Source organism: Sitodiplosis mosellana, unplaced genomic scaffold, assembly GCF_009176505.1.
Source record: "Sitodiplosis mosellana isolate CC-2019 unplaced genomic scaffold, AAFC_SMos_1.0 Smas_scaffold_6257, whole genome shotgun sequence".
NCBI classification, from domain to species: Eukaryota; Metazoa; Arthropoda; class Insecta; order Diptera; family Cecidomyiidae; genus Sitodiplosis; species Sitodiplosis mosellana.
This window is the reverse complement of record NW_022601498.1, coordinates 83,862-107,340: the sequence shown is the minus strand read 5'-3', so window position 1 is coordinate 107,340 and position 23,479 is coordinate 83,862. Positions and strand designations below refer to the sequence as shown.

The 23,479-nt window shown below is 37.8% G+C and overlaps 3 protein-coding genes across 3 annotated transcripts; 2 read left to right on the top strand and 1 right to left on the bottom strand.

Moving 5' to 3' along the window:
• Positions 1 to 5,775: 5,775 nt before the first annotated feature.
• LOC129579583 (uncharacterized protein CG3556) lies at positions 5,776 to 23,226 on the top strand. The gene is made up of 11 exons (XM_055469734.1): positions 5,776 to 6,104; positions 6,392 to 6,585; positions 6,718 to 6,746; positions 17,292 to 17,574; positions 17,682 to 18,034; positions 18,186 to 18,372; positions 18,501 to 18,692; positions 18,819 to 19,229; positions 21,127 to 21,218; positions 21,307 to 21,579; positions 21,679 to 23,226. The coding sequence occupies exons 4-11, from the start codon at positions 17,403 to 17,405 to the stop codon at positions 21,742 to 21,744; spliced, it is 1,746 nt and encodes a 581-aa protein (XP_055325709.1). The 5' UTR covers positions 5,776 to 6,104; positions 6,392 to 6,585; positions 6,718 to 6,746; positions 17,292 to 17,402; the 3' UTR covers positions 21,745 to 23,226.
• Positions 13,330 to 15,767, top strand: LOC129579585 (glycine N-methyltransferase). Its single transcript, XM_055469738.1, has 4 exons — positions 13,330 to 14,145; positions 14,426 to 14,553; positions 14,699 to 14,955; positions 15,177 to 15,767. The coding sequence occupies exons 1-4, from the start codon at positions 13,919 to 13,921 to the stop codon at positions 15,438 to 15,440; spliced, it is 876 nt and encodes a 291-aa protein (XP_055325713.1). The 5' UTR covers positions 13,330 to 13,918; the 3' UTR covers positions 15,441 to 15,767.
• Positions 19,293 to 20,963, bottom strand: LOC129579584 (tRNA dimethylallyltransferase). Its single transcript, XM_055469737.1, has one exon. It carries the CDS (start codon positions 20,872 to 20,874, stop codon positions 19,387 to 19,389), a length of 1,488 nt encoding a protein of 495 aa, XP_055325712.1. The 5' UTR covers positions 20,875 to 20,963; the 3' UTR covers positions 19,293 to 19,386.
• Positions 23,227 to 23,479: the final 253 nt, after the last annotated feature.

Sequence of the window (23,479 nt, the reverse complement as noted above, 5' to 3'; positions counted from 1 at the left end):
GCATTGTGTTCTGGTTGGATATAAATACGGTAAGTGCGTCATCGCTGATAAATATTATAGTTGCCATGATTTCACTGGAAAATACCAGACGCGTCAATTATCTGCTGAACAAGGTAAGAAAATTATTATTAATTCATACCAACCATTCGTTTCGACTCTTTTGTCTACTCCACACATTCACTCACTCGATAAATAACGTATCATTTTTAGATTGATACCGATTTGAGCATGTTTGATAGCAAAAATGTTTTGCATAGTAAAAAGGCCAAACGACGAATCACCATATCCGTGGCATTCGGTTTCTTTGTTCTCACTATATTGTTGGGTAATCTAATTAAAATCTCTCTCTTTTTCTCTCTATTTCGATCTATTTACTGCTCTTTTTGTCCATCTATCTATCTCTCTTCTATTGCTCTCATTCATCCACTCTCTATCTCTCTCTCTCTCTCACTTTCATTCCTCTCTTTCTCTCCCACTCTCATCTCTCTCCTGCTCTCGCTTCTGCATTGATCACATTTTCTCAATTCAAAATTTTCATTTGCCATTTATCCAGCGACTGATTTCAGTGCATGGTTTCGCATTGGCCGTAAGCTACGTTGGAATGAGAAGATCCACGGTCAGCCGGGTAAAATTGTAAAATCGAAATTAATTTTCCGCTTCAATGTCTTTTAATCGCAAAATTTCCGCTTTTTCATCCAACCGAAAAAAAAACACAGTACATGATTTTGATTCGAATGTTTATTATTTGATTCCATTCTACTTCATGTACTTGGCATTTGTGCCGTTGCATGCAAAATTTGCGGTGACAATTTATCGCATTGGCCAACGGTATCGGTCTTTAAATAGCATCATCTCCATTTACGCTGCAGCGCGTAAGTTTACTGAGCTTTCTCTCTCTCTATAAATTCTGATACATAGTACGTTTGTTTGTTCACTTCTTGTTTCCTGTATTTTGCAACAGTCAACAAACACGGATACTTTCGATCCGATTACAAACAAGCCGAGGATGTTGTGCATCGATTTATGAGAATTTATGATTCTCTTGGAACTGCTTTGAATTGTGAATCAAAGTAAGCTGTCCGACACATACACATTTATTTTGATTGACTATATTTCCAATTTATCATAAAGCAGCTTATGTTTAATATGTTACTCACTCCCTTTCTTTCTCTCTCATCTCTCATTTAGCGAATTCGGTGTGACGATCATTATTCTTATGGTATCATGCTTGTTTCACTTGGTTGTTACCCTGTACCATATTTTCGTTGAACTTCTGGGCGAACAAGTAATTAAAAGCATTTACTCGAAATTTTAAATGCTCACGATTTTATAATGATTTTTATTGCAGGACTTTTATTTTTTGATAATGCAGGTTGGATGGGTAATATTCCATGGTGCACGAGTGATATTAATAATTGAACCGTGTCATATGGTGAGTCACCATTAATGACGTATTTTCAGCATGCAATCTTTTTTCCAACGTTTAATGTGCTTTCGTATGTTTTCACAGGTTTCCGTTGAGGTAATTTTAACGATTTAAGACCAATTTATGTTTCGTCAGTGCAAATTGGTACCCATTGAATGGTGTGTACCATCAACGAGCTTTTTCTGAATTCACGTCCTGTTTGTGGTGTCACTCAAATTCAGTGTGGTGGTTGGCCGTAAGCGAAACGCCGGTTGTCATTAAAACAAATTTCGCTATTTTTCCCATTAAATTGCGTTCGCAAAGTGCTATTTCTCATTATGGTGCAAGGCAAAAATGGTGTAGTTACATCATAGCCACCTGAGAGAGAGAGAGAGAAAAGCGGCAGCTTAACAACGTTACCATGGAAAAGAATATTCCACGAGCAAAAATAGCACACTGCAAAGCATTCACAGCTCATATTCACGGGCAAAAAGAAAAAAATAAAAACTTTTATAATTCATTGTCATTTTTATTCCTTTTCTCTCCATACAACCAGGGTAAAAAAACGGTAAAATGCGTTTGTGAATTGATGCAAACAAAGCATGACATGTTCATCGTAAGTCGTTAAAGTGCATTTTATCGAAAAAGTTTATAGTGTGTCATTCTCGTCATACTTTTTTCCTTCGTTCGTTTGTTTTAGTTGAAACATTTTTGGAAGAAACTATTGGCAGATCGTGTAATTTTTTCTGCCTGTGGAATTTGTCACATCGACCGCCAAATGTTGACATCGGTGATAAACGAGAGCAATGAAAAATCGAACCGAAAATTGTGTCGTAAAAAATTAATTTGTTTACTTGTTTTTTTTCTATCGTTCACTCCAGATTGGAGCTGCTATCACAACATATCTGGTGATTTTACTCCAGTTTCAAAAATAAATGGCCCAACAAACGAGAGCCTGCAATTGAATGCGCACGAAAACAATTGAAGGATAATGAATATGCACACAGAAAAATGGAAATCAACTTGTAAACAACAATTTAATAAACTAGAAAAATATTTGGGACATTCATTTATTGTGTTTTATTTATGGCGCCACACATGTTGATGAAGCACAAAAAATGCAGCGCATTAACTCGTTATAACCCAGAGCGAAAGAGGTGAGAGTGCGACAGAATGAGAGAGAGAGTGTGTGTGCAAGAACAGAATCGCCAATAAAAATTAAATGGTCAGTGTTTTCATGCTGCGCGTGCTACATGCATTGATTTTGGCTCATAAAATATAGATGCCGGATTTGTGTACTGGTCACTGTTTGTTCTGTATTTTTATTTGTACGCTTGTTTGCAATTACATTTCGGGTTTCAGCGAGCAAGAGCAAAACAATCACGCAATGTGGCACACTATGCTATTATTTTCTCACTTTAAAATGTTGTTATTACTTTCATTTCCATGGACAACCCAACGCCAGCCACACCACCATGTTCAGCTTGTGTATGATATTTCAGGCTGGTTTCGGTTGCTGTTTCAACACTGAATAGATAAACTACATATATATATATATCGCATTTATCCGGTGAACAGTTTTTTATTCTCTGCCCGGGGGAGGTAGATTAAGGGGTTTTGCATTTAAAACGGTAATTTTCAGAGTTCCAAGCTCTCTCTCTCTCTCTCTCTCTCTCTCTGCAATTGCGAAGCGTTAAACAATTTTTTTTTGTCCGGTGTTGTTCCAACAATGCCCAACATAGACCGAGGCAGACCTCAATGTATACTAGGGTGCAGCGAGACTGACTCTGAAAACGTGTTGAGTGTTTAATAACCAATGGTTATTGTAGAGCTTGACAAGGTCCCACTACTGTTGTAATAATTATCAGAGATTTTTACAATTAAAAAAATCAACAATTTTCAGATGCATCGGTATTTTGTTCCATGGGAATTGAAACTTTTTGTTGATGTCTGAGGCAATGTTTTTCAGTTTTATGTCGGTCACAATTTGTTTCAACATATCAAAGACTTATCTAGCTTTCAAAAAGTACTTATTTCCATCTGTTGATGTTAAGCTTCAAGTTGAGCGCGGGTGTCGCAGCTCCCTGGTGACTTTAATCTGTGCATGGTATATTCTGACCGAAAAATTCCAGAACAAAAGCTATCAGTCTCGTCAAGCTCTACAATAGCCGCTCTAGACAGTTTTTCACCGTCATTCACTCCAAATTCTCGCTGCACCCTAATTGTATACGAAAAACGTTGGTTAGACACGGAGTCGGCTGTTTTCCGAATGTATAACAGTGGCAAATTCCAATTTATTGTCGGCCACCGCAAATTATTTTTAAAAGAGACTAACGAAATGAACAGAAAAAAAAGCGAACACCGAATATAAGCCCGAAATTCCAATCGAGTGAAATGTTTAAGCGTGTTGGGATGGATGTCGAAGTTCGAGAAATTATTATATCACTCTGCTGCAAACGGCATTACAAACAACGAAAGAGAGCCAGCGAGCGTCTGACGGTTTTCGTCCGAAACTTTAACGTTGAGAACCGAATGGGGGAAAAAAGGCGTAGTTCATTTTTATTGAATAAAAAGTCATCAATAACAACGGCAAAGTCGTTGCACAGATGTGCCAAACGACGTAATTTGGTTTGAAATCGATTGTGCATCTCGCTTATGCCGAATTTTTTTTTCTCAATTTCCCTTTTGCCACGCATCCGGCTTGTGTATTTGGGTAAAAGCTATTTATGTCTGCGGATCTTTCAACACACTTTATGGTCAAACCGTAATCAAAATCATTTTGGCTGCAATTGCCTTGCTATGAATGTAATACAGACGTTAACAATTCCTCAACGACACGTATTTAAATCCGGACCGAGGACTTTATATGCATTGTTTTTTTTTATCTGGCGTGGGGGGCAGAGTTTTTCCTTTTCTATCGATTTGAACTGTGTGCGAGTGAAAATTGCTACTAACTGGCCGTTTTCTATCTCGTATATTTATTGAAAATCGACTTTAAAGCGAAATGTGTGACGATTAATCGTCACGTTTTGCAACGAAACCGTTTCTGCAATGAAAACTTGTGTGGTACAAAAGAAAATCGAGACGACAACTTGTGTCGACTGGTGCATGGCATCGTCCCATCGAATAGGGAGAAATAATCGACAACAGCAGTTAGTGCAAATACAGACAGTCGTTCGACGAGTTAAAACGAGTGAAAGTCATATAGATAAGCGTGTATCTGGTGTACGTATCAAGCTGAATGCATGTAATTTGGACCCCACCGAAATTAAAATAAAAAAAAGCAAGCGAAGAGACGAAGACGCCATCCAGCCAGCGTTCATATATTTTCAATCATAAAAATACCAGAGGGATAGAGACGAGATAACGAGGCGTCTGACTTCTGCCTCTTCATTTGCTATTGTTAGTGATTGATGGACCCAAGCAGCCGCTGTACACGCTGGTAACAACAGCTTGTCGATCTACATCGTCGTCGATGTAGTCACCCAATGGGAATTCTACCAGTGCAAAAAAAAATCCTTTGAAAATTACACATCAAACACACGCAGAACGATTCAAAGAATCATCGATACACACAGAGACGCATGAAAGAAATTTCAATCAGGTTTTGGGTGTGCGTTATCAACGGATGAGCGACAAAGAAAAAGAATGACGCGCTTGGTTGTTCTCCTTGGGAATTAATATTGTGAATTTTTTATATTCACTGTGTAAGCCAATGTTTATGTACGATGCAAAATATATTTTCCAAAGCGATAGAAGCGAGACCGAGTGAGAGAATATGTATTCGCTAACGATATTGCAATGAAATCCGGTATTCTGTACGCTTCTGAAACCGAAGCCGAATAGCATTCACTTCCTGAGTGGAATGATGGTTCTTTCTTTCTCGCATCTACACTTACACACACACACATGACACACAGTAAAGTTTTCAAGCGCAATTCCGCTTTTCCCCATCTCATACAATGCCGTTTTTCATTCGAATTTTGTGTCATCATGCGCACGAACGAGTTGGAGCCGTTGTGTGCTGTACGGTTGCTGTTACTGTTACCACCGTGCCGCCTCTGTCGTTGTTATCGGCGCCGCCGTTGCCGTTGCCACTGCTGTGCATGCACGTTCATCATTAACAAGCGACTGTGTGTGGAGCATAGAAAGAACACAAAAGACAACATTGTCGATGTCGACAACGGCATTGTTATGGTTCGGTTTTTGTTGTTGTTGTTGCTGCTGCTGCTGTAAGCGAAGAGACCGACGACGTCATCGTGGCGCATCCAAAATTGCACATTGGAATACTGGATAGAAACACGCTCGATGCTTGGATGGATGATTGGTTGGATGAACAACTGTGAATATTCAGTCGATGGTTGGCTTCTCATTGAACAATACATACATAACGTTCACCATACCGGGCGCCGTTTCGATATTTTATTAGTTCTTTACTGAGTTCTAGCGTGCGTTTCACTTCACACTCAGCGAACAAGACACACGAACCCAGTGTGTGTTGTTGTTTGAAAATTTTGGTCTATTGATTTGGCGAAAGTGGTACCAATTTGCCGAGAATTGAACGCGTTTCCACCATAGAGAATACACATAAACAACGTCTTTTTTTCGAAGTGACGAACACAATATTTACAAAGAATATCGACGAGTTCGACGACACCGATACAGCATAGAGGAAAAATAAAACACAAATCCAGAAAACGTTATGCAAGTGAAGCTCATTACGTAAAATTGACTGTATATTTCGAGTCTATCTACGTGCGAGTGTGTGTCTTTGCAAACAAATAGAGCCGAAATTTGAAAACGGCACAATTATTTATTCAAAATCTAAATGAAGTGCTCCAATCGCCAAGTGAATACTTAGTAAATAATTATTTTCGCTCTCAATCACAGTTGCTATTCCGTGGCTCTCAATCTCTCTCTCACACTCACATCGGTGTCGATGTGTAGATGTTGTGTTTTTCAACTTGAAAACTTGTCGACTTTCAGTTTGCAGACAGAGAAGAAAAGTGTAAACAGACTTGGATTCACATGCATAACACTCACAAAATCGCTGTGGAAAAGGCATGAGAAAACTTTTTTCCACGTCAAAGTAGAATCCTGTCCTGTGTAATTCATTGGAAAATAAACGAGTCGACCGACGAGTGGTTTGGGTTGTTAGTGTTTTCTTTCGCTCGTTTTGTGTAAGTTGTTGTATTCAACATTAGTGGTTCTACCTTTTATATAAGCCTGTATACTTTTGTTCTTCTTGTGTAATTACAATTTTTTTTCTTCTACGTGTGTATTTGTTTCTCCATTGTTTGCACGTGAAAAAGTTTGCAGCCATTTCAAAATCAATAAACAGGTAAATTTGCTATATATTTTATATGTTTTTTGTATGTATTTGTATTTTGGCATCATAAACTTAATAAGAAATCGAAAACGATGAAACGACACGAAATAAAAGAGGACATCACATGACATTGACAAATATCAGCTGTTTCTAAGCACCCAATTTTTCGCAATACACACACTCAGACACACCATATGCTGTTCATTAAACGAGAAAATAACATCGATTCTGCGACAATGAAATGATCAATAAATTTTACTGCCTATTTTCGGGGTGGAGAGAGACAGAAAACGAGAAAGAGAAAGACAGAGAGAAACAGAAACAGAGCGCGCACGGATGATTATTCAAAATGTGAAGGGCCTTTTTTGTGCTAAAAAAACACACACTTCACTCTATTTACGGTTCACTTACTTTGTCATTGATTTTAAAATGGGCATAGTGGATATAAATATGTTCGCTTTAGTTGAAAAGCCTCGTTGTTTTCCTCCTCCCTCTCTCTATTTCTCTCTCTCTCTCTCTCTCTCTCTCTCACACACTCTCCGCCTCTTAACGCGTTCCATTTTATTCATTAAAATCTCATTAAACATGCACGAAAAATTCCACAATTTTCTCTCTTGAAAATTATGCCTGCAAAAGCAATAAAAACGAATTTTAATTTTACCATTCGGAATACAAAGGAGTTTTTGAAATTGGTGCCGAGCAGGCAGCAGCAGCCGCAGCGACCGCGTTATTCGTGACGTTATTCGATAACAATTTAATAGAATTCACACTCAAGAAGAAGAGTCGACTATGGTTTTTAACATGATATGAATATTTCATGGGGACTGAGAATGAGAATGAGAATGTACGAAGTGTCACTGTTGACACCATTTGATTAAGGTTGATTTAATTTTGTTGAACAGAAGAAACTGCACATACAACTCACTAGCGCGCGTACATAAACACACACACACATTCATAGTCCATTTTCCACACAGTCGATGTTCGTCAAGTCGAGGAAATATGATTTCGATACAATGAGGAAATATGAATTAAAAACAATACGGAACATACGCATTTAGTGTCGTTCAACACACTAACGGCGTTTCATTTAGAGAACGACGAGAACACATTAAAATAAATCCGATTTTCGCCATAAATTCATTTTCCTTCGAATGCACGGCGCGGCATGGAATGGCACAATTTTCAGTTTCTTGTGAACATTTGTAACATTTAGGAGGCCGTAGATAAGGAAAAGGGCGCGTATACACAAAGCACAAACCGATTTTGAAAATCATGTTCACCGAAATGACATTGTTTCTACGCGATTTTGGTGCGCCAACGCCACTTTGCCATGGCAAAAATGTTGCTTGACGTGTATGTTTATATGAAGGAAAAAAAATGGAGCGAAATGAAATGTTTTCATTGTAAACTACACGCGGGTCTCCTCCTCCTCCTACCAATCTCAGGCTAAATTTACATTGTACTAGTTGAGATGCAATGGCAAAAATAAAAGCGCCTTTTGGTTGTAAAACAATAAATTCTAAAATTTGCGACAGAAAGCAAACGCTTAAGCATCATGCATGTAGCCCGATGGAATTTCTATTGCCAAACCGCATACACTGTACACAACCCGTTGGTATTCGCAATCTGGTCGATACACTGGGCTTGCATGCTTGCTTGACTTGACGGGTTTTAACTTTTGCTCGCCTATTTGCTTGTCTTTGCTCGCTCATTCATTCGTCGGTTTCGTTCGCCTGTTTGCTCGAACAGCCCACACTTTGTCGACTTATACAACCACCCCGAAAAATGATTTTTAATTTCTTGCACGTAATAAATTCGTATGGATCGAAGGGAGAGCCAGAGCCACAGAGACAGAGAGCACACAGCATGCGTATGTGTGAGTGTGTGGATGATGTTTGCAATGCAAGCTGAAACAAACAAGCACATTACACAACATTGTAAGTAGTTTTAATTAAGTTGTGATTTTCCAGAAATTCTACACGTCCATCACACATTCATTGTGGCGCAACCTACAAATTTTAATTAAAATATCCTCTCTATCGCACGCTGCTCCCTGCTCCGACTTTTCTGGAAAAATTTTCTGGCGAAAATTAGTACGAAGCTCTTCAGAAACGAAAAAAAAAATTAACGTTCTTTTGTCGTTGGGCCAATGATGGTGGTGTTGCTGCTGCTATTGTTGCTGGCGCGTTGACTCTGAGTTTCTCATTGCTACGATCCAAACCGAATGGGCTAACCGTTCATGTTATTTAGAAAGGAAAGCTTAAAAAAAAACTTCATTCGCACTTTTCCGTGGTGATCTCCATCAAGAGCAATTTTACACATTTTGTGGTTTTCTCCATTTCTCTCTCGTGTGGTGAACAAGCCCGTTTGCCTTCGCCTTTCACTTGGAATTGACAGTTTTGGTCATGGAATCATGTCTTGTCACTTACATTTATTTTACTATTGGCTTGACTACTATTCGCTTTCGCCCGTTGCCTCGATGCGGTTCGCTTTGTTTCATGTCACGTTGCCTGCAATGAAACGAAAATTGACAGACCCCATTTTTTCGTTCTCATTCATTCTCTGTGTATTTTTTTTTTCCACTTGTGGTGTTATGAATGCATGACATGCTTTTAAAATCACTCGTTTTTTCCCACGTATAGAGAAAAATCGCTTGGATTTAAATTGAAACGGACATTAGTTGAACACTTCCCAATTGGCAGCGTTGGTTTTAAAACGTCACACAATTTTGTCGACGCGCAATTGCTGTCTGGCATGTTTTTTAGCTCTCTCTTCATCGTCTTGTTTCGCCATTAAATGGGAAAAATGGTTGTAGTAAGTGGAGTAATTTTTTTGTTCCAAATCTTGGAACAATAACCCACCAGCAACAGCAGTAGCAGTTGCGGCGAAAAGAAAAAGGAGTAAGAAAACGTACGATGTCTTTGCCACACTTTGTATTTAATTCACCAGATAATTTACGTATCAAAAACGGAAATCGATAATGTGTCGCTTGAGTGGTAGAATGAGCGACGAAAAACGAAACGCTGGATTTTTTTTCAATACTGATTTTGTTACGCTCGTTTCTTTTTTTTTTTAAGAAGCTCGTTTCGTAACAATGTTGAGGCAGCTTTGTAGAATGAAAGAAAAAACGAAAGAGAGAAAACAAACGCCTTCAACTTTTTCTTCCCGCTGAAGCGAAGTCTATAAATTCAAATCGGTTTCGCAAACTTTTGACTTGTGATATTTTTTCGCATAAAGTTGCCCATTTCCCAGCGTCGTTTCGTAGAATGAGGCGAATAAAAAAGAAAAGCACATTCAAAATAAGTGGAGATATTTTTCGGAGACTTGAAAATGGGAAAGATGATTATGATTCAAGCGACTTCAGTATCCAGCGACGACTCTAACATCGTCAGCATCGTCAGGGACACACATAGACTTTAAAACTCTTTTACAAAATCAATATTTACATCACTCTAATCGCTAAAACAAACACCGAGTCATGGTCCAGTGAGTTTATTCTTTGCACGATTCCTTTGTTGGCACACGATTTTGTTCAAGCCAAAATCGCAGCTGGCACTTTTTTTTCTGGTTCGCTAAACTTTCGATTCGAGATTGTACCGAAGAGTAAATCGCGTGACTTTTGTTTGCATGAAATTCAAGAGGTTTGCGTGAAAATTGTGAACAGTAAATGTAAATTGTCGCACATAAAAGGCAATCAAGGAAATATATATTCCTCGTATATTTTGCACCAATTTTTCGAATCGATTTCAATCAAACTTACAAGTTTACCATTTCGCATTCGAATGAAATTACACTTTGACCTATTGAATTTTACCGAGAAACGAAACATTCATTAGGCTTGATAAGTTTGTTTGTTGCAAAGTTTTGCATCTGATGAACAGAACTCACATTAAACAAATTACAAACTATTTCTTTTTGGCTTACACATTCTTCTTGGATGTAGAACATTCATTTCATGTTCATTTCGTTTGTTTTTTTTTCCTTGTTCGTCACCTTAATCATTTCCGAGAGTGTTTTCGGCTCATTTAACCCTCTAATGCATACAACCGCCTCTAGACGGGCAACATTTGAACGCCTGTAGAACGGATCACATTGCTTCAAAGTAAATTTTTATTCGTCAATGTTTTTTCTTTATTTTTGTCTTTGGCAATATTTGTCTATGTAGTGTGATTGTAAAGTTATAAACAAAAATGTGTGCAGAAACAAAAATTTGACAATACAAATTATTCAAAATTCAAATTAGACACATTTTTGACACTTTTAAACAATGGATTTGATTGTTCTCTGATTTATGTCAATCGCATTTCCTGACTAAACCATGAGGAATCCAGGATTATGAATATTTTTTTTAAATATCTATGGCCAAAAATCAACCAAGTACCAGTACTCCTATCCCTGGGAAAAATTAATGCATTAGCGGGTTAATCTTCCTTGTCGTAATGATGAATAAGTGGTATATGAAGAAACCAAAAGCGTTCCTATCTTTGCCATTCATTTCACGCACATTTGGGTTGGCTAATAGCCAATGGCTATATAAATTCTAAATGTTATTGGTAAACAGCAATGAACAAGTAATAATTCAAAAATTTACGCGCTGATAACAAGTTTTTCGAAAATTTATATTTTTTTCGCTCAAGATGTCTTTGCGTCGTTCATTTTGCGTGATGTTTTTCCTATTACGGAGCGCGATAAGAGGTCGACAATCAACGAGAAATAGTGATAAATACGCTTTGGTTCGCAGAACAAACACTTCATGTGGAAAAAAAATCGCAATTGATATGATTTTTTTTTCTCGAAAAACAAATAATTGCGCGTTGTTGACTAAAAAAATTTCTGGGGAGTTTGTCATTTCTTTTTGAAAACTCATAATGATTTGTGGATGTTATTGTGCGTTATTTTTTTTTTTCTGTTCATGCTTCGAGTCTTTTTTTGGCATTACTTTTCAATGAATGGTATATCGAGTACCATATACATATCCACTCGAGTCGACTGCGTTGCTAATTGTGTCTCGAGCGCCAGATCGTATACTACGAAAATTTCGTAACGAAATGGTTCAACATGCCTTCAAATCTATTTTTAGTAACTCATTCAATTATTTCATTCAAAAATCAATTCAATCACAAGAAAAGTGGAAGAAAAGAAGCAGCAGAAAATAAAAACAATTGAAAAAAAGCAAAACAAACTGATAACAGAGACTTAAATGACAAAATCATAACAGACAATATATCGGGCAGTGTACGCAAAAAAAATTTAGGACGGAACTATCCACTTGAATGCCATATAAAATGATAACGGGGCATTAATTGGTGCGGCAATTTGCGACGGATAATCCTTTATCAGCATTTCAACAGACGCAATTTTCAGCACATGAACTCGACGACAATGATGATGCGACGTGATGATTTCAAATTCATTCGAATGTTGAATGTCGCCTTTTTTTCTGCATTGAACCACAAGAATGCTTTGAATGTCAGATTTATACAAATTAATGAGATTCATTTGCCCTTTTTTTTCTCTTTCTCTCTCTCTCTCTCTCTCTCCTAAGCAATTTCTCACCAGACAAGATTGAGTGCGACTGCATCGTGGCAGCAGAAAAAAATATTTTCCCACGATATCAGCAGTTTTTTTGTGTGTGTGTGTGTGTGTGTGCTTTAATGGTTATTTCCCATTCAACACCCATTCGTGACTTCAAGGGGTTGCGTTTAGATTACGGACGAGAAAAAAAAACAACAAACTATTTTCAATCGACGACCGGAAAAAAAACTGTACAACGCAGCAAAAAGTTTCATCATTCATAAAGAGAAAAAAAGAGAAAGGAAGAGAACGAGAGTGCAGGAGGAGAGTGAGAGAGAAAGTGGGAGAGAGAGAGTGAAAAAAAGCCATAACAAAAATGTGTGCAAAACCATAACAAACAAAAAAAAAACAAGTGGCTATACAGATGACGCTCGGGTGTTTTGAATTATCGCTTCGATGAAATAGGGATTTAGGGTTGATTTTATTTTTGAGCTTTTTGTGCAACGTGGAACGGTTTTTTCCTCTGGTGCACTTCATTGTTTTTATTTACTTTCAATGGAATTTTCATAATTTATTGATTGAGCTTTTATTTTTCATCAATTTTGTACCGAAATTGGGAAAACCACCAAAAATGTTTTTTTTTGTTTTTAAACGTAAAAATTCCATGCAATACAAAATGAAATTTAATCGATCAATTAGTCGAAAGCCCTTTATCTACAAGCGCTTTAAGAAAATCCCAGCATCGAGTGAGCAAAAAAAAGAAGACACATGAAAGCTGAAAAAAATAACAGTCATAATGTAATTTTATGAATGATTTCGTCGTACGCACTTTGCCAAATAACTTACAAGCCGGAAAGAAAAAAACGTGAATCTGAAGCACGCACACAGGCTATATTTTGGCACTGGACGGGGGGAAAAAGAGAGTATATTGTGAACGTGATTATATTGAGAGTGTGACTGTCATCATAGCGGACGTTATCGGCCAAATCAGAAATATTTTTTTGTTTTTCTACAGGCAAAAGCTTATGATTACAAACGTATTTTCAATATATTTAATCCAAAACAACAACAGGAATAACGGAGCCAAAAACGACGAAAAGGTCGAATCAACCGAGAGCGAGACAACAACCACACAAAAAAATGAATCGGCGTGACTATTCGTGTGCTAGCGATAGTATGGCCGTGTTGGTGTGAGGAAAAGGGAAGGAGAAAAGAGAGCAAATGTGCCAAATCGCTATGTCATTTCTTCGTTATGACAACATTTCGTTATTTCATTATTATTATATATCACGAAAGAAAACAAACATAATATGTGAGGCGTCGTCGTCGTTTGTGAATAATATTTAAGGAGATTCCGCGAAAGACCGACTATTCAGTAAAGTGAAATAAGTCAGGGTGCTCGTATCATCATATTTTCGCGAACTCTTTTCCCTCACAAATTTTCAAACAGCTCGTGCATTACAAGTCGAATGAAATAAAGTTAATAAAGTTATATCATATCACAAGGAACACGGGGATTAGAAGTAGTTGTTTGTGAACGACGGAATAAGACGAAGAAAAATATCGGGAAAAAAAGAAGCAAAAACAAATTTGGTTTTGGCTTGAAATATTTCTTGGATAAAGTGTCATAAGAGAAACGACAACGTACGAGAAATAGAGACGGCGTGATGGTGGCTGACAGTATAATGCAATCACGTTTTGACGGTATATCAGGCGGTGATGGAATGGTGCGTGATGGCGGTGTGGATCAATATGCGGACGGGCGAGCTGCCAGCGTTTGGGAGGTGTTCATCGGTGATAAAAGTTCTCGCACGGACAACTATAAGAATTTCTTGTTGGAATTATTGCGAAGCAAAGGCAGCCGTCGAATACTTGATGTGGCCTGTGGCACTGGGTAAATCACAGTTCAAAATACCGAAAATTACTTTTCGACAAAAACCTTTCGTTTCGCAAAGGACGAGACGGAGAGGAAAAGGCTTTGCATAAAATGCTTTCGGTTTATTAATTTCAAATTGTTTGGTTCGTTTTTGGCGTAACCGCATCAAAATGTTTGGATGCTTGGGCGAGAAGAGAGAGAGAGATAGAGAGCGCCCAGAACCGACAGTAATAAAGCCATAAAGTTGCATCAAGTTAAATTACTCGAAAATTCCTCTCTTACTTTTCTCTCCGATTAGAATCGATTCGGCAATGTTGGTGGAGGAGGGTTTTGATGTGGTTTCGGTCGATGCATCCGATAAGATGCTCAAGTATGCACTGAAAGAGCGCTGGAATCGTCGCAAAGAGCCCGGCTTTGATAATTGGAGTAAGGCACATCGTATACACATAACATTTTCACGACCACATTTTCATAGCCATTCGAATTAATTATTCGTTGGCTTGGTCTACTCATTCCACTTTCTCACCCTCACTCACTCATTCACTCTGTGTCTCTTTCCCTTTTCGTTCAGTAATCGAGGAAGCCAATTGGCTCACACTGTACGACGATATTGAACATTTAATTGGTGATGGTTTCGATGCGGTCATCTGTTTGGGCAATTCATTTGCACACATGCTTGACAATTACGGTGATCAACGCGAACAAAAGTTGGCCATTGCAAATTTCGAGCGATGCGTTCGACCTGGTGGCCTTTTGTTGATCGATCATCGAAATTATGATAATATCATGGATACCGGATCAACGCCAGCTAAAAGCATTTATTATAACGTAAGTCATATAACACCGTATATGAAATGACGCCAGAAAATTGTGCGTGTGATTTATTGTCGGTGATTATTGCCAAACATAAAAAAAATTACAGCGCAATTTTTCAAGTGTTTTACTCTCTCACTCGTCGTAACATGATGACGGTGACGGTGTGAACGAAAAAAAAAGGTCAATGAATATAACATTTTACCATTTATTTCGATTTTCGTTTTCCTGCACAGAGCGAGCACATGACAGATATAAAAACGTCTGTTCTCTATGTTGGCGGCAAACCCGCGTTAATTACTTTAGATTATATCATTAATATGAACAATGAAAATAATGAGTTTCGGTTATCATACTATCCGCACAAGCTAAATGTTTTTAGCCAAATGCTACGACATAGCTTTGGGACCCGAATGCGCCACCAAATTTGCGGTGACTTCAAACAGCTCAATGAGAATTCCAATCCAGCCTTTTACATTCATATCGTTGAGAAGTTTTAATGAGGGGTTGAGTCGATGCTGCTGCTGTTGCTGTTGCCTCGGATGCCGGCGGCGCAAAAGGAGATTGAGTTGTTATCTAACAAATTTAATCAAACCTCAACGCATTTCTTAATGTCTCTTTTTGGCTTTCGAAAAAAGGAAGAAACGTTTCATTTAATCGTTTCGAGCTGGACACTAATTTATATTTTTTACGGTTTTTTACTGATATTAGTTTTGTAAAATAGAGATTATTGCGTATTTTATTAGAAGAGATTAATTACGGTTATTTTAACCGTAGCAGATAAGATGTTTAATAAATTAAAATAAATACAGAAATCAAGAGCAAAATATTTGTTTCTATTTTTTTATTTGAAAATTATCATTTTCTAGCTTATCATCTAAATTTCTTTATTCACTTATACAGAATCAAAGTGAAGAAGAAAACAGTTCTGAAGCAAAAAAGTGATGCGCATTTTTTGCGCGATTAGAGTAACTAAACCGTGTTATTGATTCAAATTAGCTTCATTTTTTTCCTCTGAAAATATGAGAGCTGACGCAAATCAAATGCATGATAATTCATGCTTTCGAGGCACACACACACTCAAGTTCACACATAAAAAAAATGGTTGATGTTATCTGTGTAGCGCCTTGCTGTTCTTATAAGAAATCGTTTAAATATAGCAAACTCAGCAGAAATTAAAACATCACGTGCTCGCACACAATTTGGATGTTGAACAAAACATGTACACAAAACGGTCGATTTAATTAGAAATTTACATATCTCCCTAGCTACTTAAGGCACTCTCTCCACAACAACACCGTCACTTTTATTAATAGAGTAAAATGATTTGATTTCGGTAGTGAATCAACAGAAGGCGATAAATACGACGATATGCGAATTGAATTGGAAAATCGGATTTATGTGTGGTTCTATTTTTAATTCGATGTGAGAGTCCTTCTTCTTGTTGCTAACCATTGAAGCAAAATGGTAAGCACTCCGGCTAATTCGCATCATTTGCATTTGGATGAGCATTTTGCGTTCATGTAAATAATTTTATGCACAGAAAACTTTCATTAGCACCCATAATTGTGTTATATATGTACGAGTGTATACGTGTGCTCTTTTACAAGCAATTCTTTCTCTCTCTCTCGTCTTCAAACTGGACGAACGACAGTGCACGCAAGCAAGCAAAACCCACAATAGATTATAGATATGCTTGTGTGCGTGTGTGTGTGTATGTGTGTGAGTGTGGATAAGAAAAGGAAGAGAAAATAAATCAGTTTGGTATCTCCTTTTCGAAGCCATTGAACTGAAATATCGATGTCTATTACGCCCAATTAATTTTCAAATTATGTTTCAAACTCCGTGCGCCTTTCCGAATGCAATTCCATTTCCAAAGAGAATGTGAGAGCACCGTTTCCTTCCTATTAAAAGATTAAATGCAAGCCAAGCAAACAAGCCGCCCATTCGATTTTATGTTCATTTGGTTTGGTGTGACGGACGACGGAGTTCCGGGGTAGAAGGGAGGGTAGAGGGATGTCGAGAAGAAGCCACTGGAAATGATTTGATAATAATAAAATCACGGCTGAATGGGGTGGATTTAGCCTCGTCTTTTATTTTCATCTCGACTTTTCTCATTTCTATAGCCCTTTTGTGTTATAAAATGGAAATAATCCAGGGATTTGAAGTCATTTCCATCGTTTCATTGTTTTCATTTCTCGTGAGTTCAACGCCACCGTATAATTAGTATAATAATTGACCGTATTGCAGTAGTTGCGTTTTTTTTCTCCCACTCGTTATACTTCAAACCCCCTTTTTTTGCAATGGTGTTGACGGTTTGTTTGTTCTTTTTTTTCTATATCGTTGTTAAGGACAACATCAGTGCCTGTTCCGGTGGACGACAATTAAGACAGCGGCGACGAGGACAACAAAAGCACCCAACGAAAGGAGTAGCAACAACAACAACGAGGACAACAACAACAATGGAATATAATAGCAAAATGAACAAGCACGCAAAACTTTGGCACAACATCACCCTGTGGGCGCTTGCAATAACAATAATTAGTGGAACGCATGCGATATCTCTGGTTTCAACATCACCAGTCACTGCAGCCGTGGCCACAGCAAATCCAATATTTCAACTCAATTCAACTGGTAATTTTTGGTTCCGCTTCATAATTACACTCATTTTTCCCGTGATTTTCTTCTTAATTCCGTAATTACAATTCTACTGTTTACTATTTTTATATTCTCTTCTGCAGGAACAAATTCTGAATTTTCGCGTACACCATCCACATGGCCTAGTTCAAGTCAAAAAACAGCCCGTATCAATTTTATGGGTTCAACTGAACCTGGTTCCGTTTCGTATAATACATTAGAAAGCACCTCATCCAATTCGGTATCAATGCAATCGCCCGAATTCCCATCAGACGAATCACCGTTGACGGTAATCGAAATAGAAAATCCATTCGATGAACATGTTTATATTGGCACGAAAGGACCGAATCAACGTGAAAGTGAAGCCATCACTCGTGCATTGGATTGGTTAGGCGAAAAACGGTCCGCTGATTTTGGATGGGGAAATGATACGCACATGGTTATCTTGGCGAAAGAGGTTTGTTTACAAAATTAATTATTCATCACAGTGTATTTAGCACATTCACCACAAAATGAACCTAATTATATTTCCATGTGAATCATTTCGTCACCATCACACCGTCGTCGTCATCGTTCATTTACAATAAACACGCACATAAATACTACAGTTGTCGGGTGAACGAGATTTTGCTGAATCAACCGATGCTCACATTCAAATCATTCAAAATTTGGAAGACCAGCTGTCGATTAAGCAAATGTCCATTGAGATTTTATCGCTAATCGATCATCATCATCATGCTGTAATGCCAAGAAGCTTTGATGTTGCCGAATTAGCTCGTTATACATTAGCCCTAGGTGATTATTATCTCCCCCTACCTTATTCCAATCCAAAACCCTCCGCCTCGCGTTGCTATCCACAACGTGGTATAATTCAATCAAAACCGATTATGGTATACATTTGCCCGAATTTTCCATTTCCACAGGCGCTCTATGCAAAGATCCAAAGCATTTCATGCATCAACATGACCTTTTGACAATGCTTCAACATCATGAATCCAATGATGATCAAATATTTGCAATCTCCACATTGGCTGTGTGCAGCTTGGGGGAACATGTTCGTAAACGCCAAATTCGTCAATTGATCGACATTGCCCTGGAGAGTAATCAGAATATTGGTAAGTCAAAGAATAAATCAAAAAAAAAAGTTTTTTTCCTCTGTCACTAAGAGAAAGTAAAAAAAAAGAGCAAGCATACTAAGTTCAACGCATGATTTTCCTTCCGGCTCAATGATATATGTACAGAAACGACGGCATTTGCCATATTGGCACTGCGCTGTGTAATGAATGACCATCACAATCGTCACTTGGAGCATTTCCTACGTAAATCATCTCTTCGGCTGGCATTGCTTCAAACGACACAAGGGAATGTTGGCTCGTTACGTAGCACAGCACTTTCAATGCAAGCGCTAGAAAATTTGAATGTAATACCGAACGCAGCATGGAGCCGAGCGGCCGCATCCAAATGGATTTTAGATCGTCAACACGAAGACGGAAGTTGGAGCGAAGAGCCGCTTGCCGATGGGCAAGATGCCAACATGGGAATCGGTCTGACAGCTCATATCATACTTGCATTGGGACGAAAAGGACTTAGCGCCGTTCGTATGCTCGAATGTAACAATAACATTTTGAGTGACACAAGCAGCTATCGTCATGGTAAGTAGGAAATACAACATTAACTTTTGCCCGAGAGAGAGAGAAAAAAAGAAGAAAAAAAGATTTCAGTTTTGTCTTTTCTTTATTCGAATCGAAAAATGACTACAAATTCAACACTTTGGTAGAAAATAATCGCTTAAATCGCTCTGTTAAACGCCTATTTCCAAAAGAACGAAACCATTCTAATTCTCGTCCGGTTACAATAATCCCATATGCTTTGAATGATTTGTGTGAAAATGGAACGTTTACTAAGTTTGTTGGCTGCAGTAGCAGCAGCAGCAGCAGCTGACGCTAGCTTACGCTGTTTTTCCATTGCTTTCCAATGTGTTGCCGAACTCAGATGAATGTTATAGTCTAAGTCACCAACGAAACGTCTGTTGCAAACATCGCAAAAATGCGTGACATGCATATTCAAATGGGCAGCCGGATGCTCTTTTTTCTCTGCTGGTCTCACATTCGCTTCAACATTGTCAATGTATGATTGAATGATATTCTCGGCTTTACTAAAAACATTCGTATGCCAATTGGTTTCGGCATCCGTACTATCCAGTTCATAAACGGGCGGTACATAACGTCCCTTTGTCGATACCAAACGATTTCGTATCCATTTGAGTTGACGCTTACTGTAACGCTTTGTTTGTAATCGCAATTCATCCAAACAATCTTCCAGCAGCTTAAGGGCATCCGTGATTCGATTCTTGATTATGAACTTTTTTTGTCCAGTCAAACCACCGTGCTCACGAATGAATTCCGTGATTTCCGTATCAAAAGTTTGGTCGGTGTATTTTTCTAGGTATGGTAAGAATTCTTTGAAACCAATTGCCTGCATGATTCCACGGGTCGGATCGATACCATCATTTTTCAATAAATTATAACATTCGCGAACTTCGAATAACATCCCTTCGTTAACCATACTATCAATGCGTCGGTCGATGCGGGCATTCAGTTTTTCTTGATCCGATTTTATCCAAAGTAGAATAACATGTTCGAAACGCATTGGTCCACCCAAGTAGCTACTGCCTTTTTGAGATTTTTGCTCAGCCAAAATTTCACTCATCGGTCGACCGGTCTCAATATACACCTCTAGAGCTCGACGAACTTTACGAACGTTATTCGGATGCAAACTTTGAGCAGTTACTGGATCCAATTTTGATAGAACGTTATGGAATGCCAATGGATTGTCATAATTTAAATCGTCAATTTTTAATCTTTTTACGATTTCTTCAACTGGCATTGAACGGTATGTGTCACCCAATGTCGTTATCTCTTCACTGTCGGCCCGATCTTTTGACGAAATCAACACGTTCCACAACAATGTTTCAATGTAATACGTTGTCCCACCGACAATTATTGGCTTTGTGTCATCCTTGAGCAATTGTTCAATTTTTGGCAGTGCCGCATCACGAAAGTCAACCACCGTAAATGTTTTGGTTTTCATATCACACACATCCAACATGTGATGCACGGCCTTTGAACGTTCCTTCGGTGTTGCTTTAGCTGTCGATATATCCAATCCTTTGTAAATCTGCATTGAATCAGCACTAATTATTTCGCCATTGAACCGTTTTGCCAATTCAATCGATAATTTCGTTTTACCGGTTGCCGTTGAACCGAGTATCACTATGAGCGGCGTACGGCGCATCATTTTTTACAAGTCTTTATGCAACAAATTTATCACAGCACTGATGTAAATAACACTAACATTCACGTTTGCCCAACAATGTGCGCGATTGACAGATGCGGCCCGATGTGTATACGCATGTGTCAAAACAACAGAGGGGAATGATCAAATTTGCTATTTTCACTGCTAGGTGGCGACACTGTTGAATTATTTTTGTTTTTCAGACAAATCGCAGAATTTTTTTAAAATGTTTTTTTTTTCGAACGTCTTTTGCAGAAGTTACCGAACAAAAACTGGCTTCGCCTGTACCATTGACTCCATCAGCACCTAGCGTGCCGGAAATTAATATCCAAACCGTTTCGTTCACGGTAAGTTTTTAACTTTTGTTGAACAGTTTTTTTTTTTTGAACGATGAATTGTATGGCATTTTTCATGATTTTGCCCATCCTTCTGCAGTATACCATTTGGTTTTCGTTGAAACCACCAGTTGATACTGTTTCATTGGCTATGACATCACCACGAAACACAACATTCTATCAAGCAATGGTTCAAGCAGCTGATATCGATCCACGTTTCGCATTTGAAGCACATGAATGGCCAAATGGCCATTATATTCATACAATCGGTGCACACACCGAAGATCTCACCAAATTCAACTATTGGCTACTGTACAAGCTGCCTGATATGCCAGACCCAAATAAACTGCCGGAGAATAAATTTATCAACTCGGTAAGAAGTTTGGTGTTATTGTATTCTTTCTTGCCAGGAAGACTGACTTTTTTTTTGCAAAAATTTTAATTCTGGTCGAAATATTCAATTTTCATATAGGTCGGAGTGGATGAGATGATCGTTGAAAATAACTATCACTACCTATATTGGTACAAAAAGCTGTAAACATTATCAGCACGTACGGCACATCAGCAGTAGAGCACACAATGGAACGAGTAAATTGTGAATGTATCATATGGAACCAAAAATGAGTGGAACGGATCGAGCATATGATGGAGTTGAGCTAATGACCAGCTCGTTTTAGACTAAGAATTAACCAAAGATACTCAGCAAATAAGAAGAAGAAAAAAAAACACACAGTTAGAAAATAAGTTTCCGAAGCCATTAATTTTGAAACTCGGCCGCCGGATGATTAAATAAACCTATTTAGCTTAGCTTGCAGTTTCGCATTTAAGTAGTGAAAAAAAAACACCAGTGTTGCTTGAGAAACTTGTAGCTTTGTTCCAAGCCGCTCAACTCTATAACAAGTACAATTTTAAGCAAACTTTAACCAGTATATACCTATATGAAAAAAAGAAATCGCATCATGTTACACACACATTTATTTACTATCCGATGAGATATGACTATGGTTTGAATAACGAAAGCGACCAAGCATCTAGTCCGATGGAACAATAAACAAAATGACAATAAGTGAGTCTTGTCTTCACTCTCTCTATCTCTCTTCAAGAAAAAAAAAAGAAACAAATTACGTAAGCTTAACCAACCGTAGTCTGTAGTAGAAAAATAAACAGCCCCTAAAAACTCTATCCTTTGAAAAGAAAATGATTGAAGCAAATTCAAAAAGTTACACTTCGCTTTACACACTCTGTGTGCCGAAAAGTAATGAATCGAAATTCCAATTCTAAATTGTTATTCAGTAGCGTACACCTATTTCGGATTCCATATCATTTGGTCTCACTATATGCTTACAAATAGAACAGAACCCTAGTTGATCCAATGCAAAAAAAGAAACAAGTATATGAACTTTGAGAGTGATTAAAATCGGTTTCGAAAACACAAAACAAAAGAGAATAAAAAGTCGATTTATGGAATGTCAAAAGCAACCAGAGATATGGACCAGGTAGAGAACGGAAGTTTATTTGATTTTTGGAATGAGAGCCGATTGATTTGACTGAACAGAAAACGTAGTGCCAACTAATATTTGCAAAGCCAGTTAGTTGCCTGACTGTTTGGTTCATGTTTCATACATATTCCAAAGTACAATTCAGCTTCGTTAAAAAAAAAATCGCCTCGAATAAACACGAAAAAATTACACATGCAAAATTACTTGGGATATATCTTGTCTTCAAATATATCATCAGCCTATCAAATCTACGAACTTCTTTTTATTTCTGTTTCGTGTTATGCTTCCTTTTTTGTCACGAACCGAGAATACTCTAGAATCGTCTTCATACTATTGAACACCCGGCTGAACAAGTTACTGAACTTTCGAATGAGGGGCAAATTGTATCTATTTTTTCCACCATTAGCATTTAAGAGTGTATTTTATTTGTTTGGAACATTTAATTCCAAATTCTATGGAACACTATAAATACATGGCATTATACAAAATATATCGATCAATAAAAAACACGACGAAAAATATTCATGGACTTTTTTTTCTTTCTTGCAATCAATTCTCTTCTTTATTCGTCGTAACATTGGAAATTGAATGCTGAAATGGTTTGAAATGGACAAAATTCAAGTTTTTTTTTCTTCAAAAAATATTCAAACAGTTTATGAATTTTTTTTTTATTAGATTGATTGACCCCGGTTCAGTGTCTAATGCAATAACATCTGAACCGGGATCTACACAAATTAATATGATTGGAATTGATTTACTTGCATTTGTGCTATT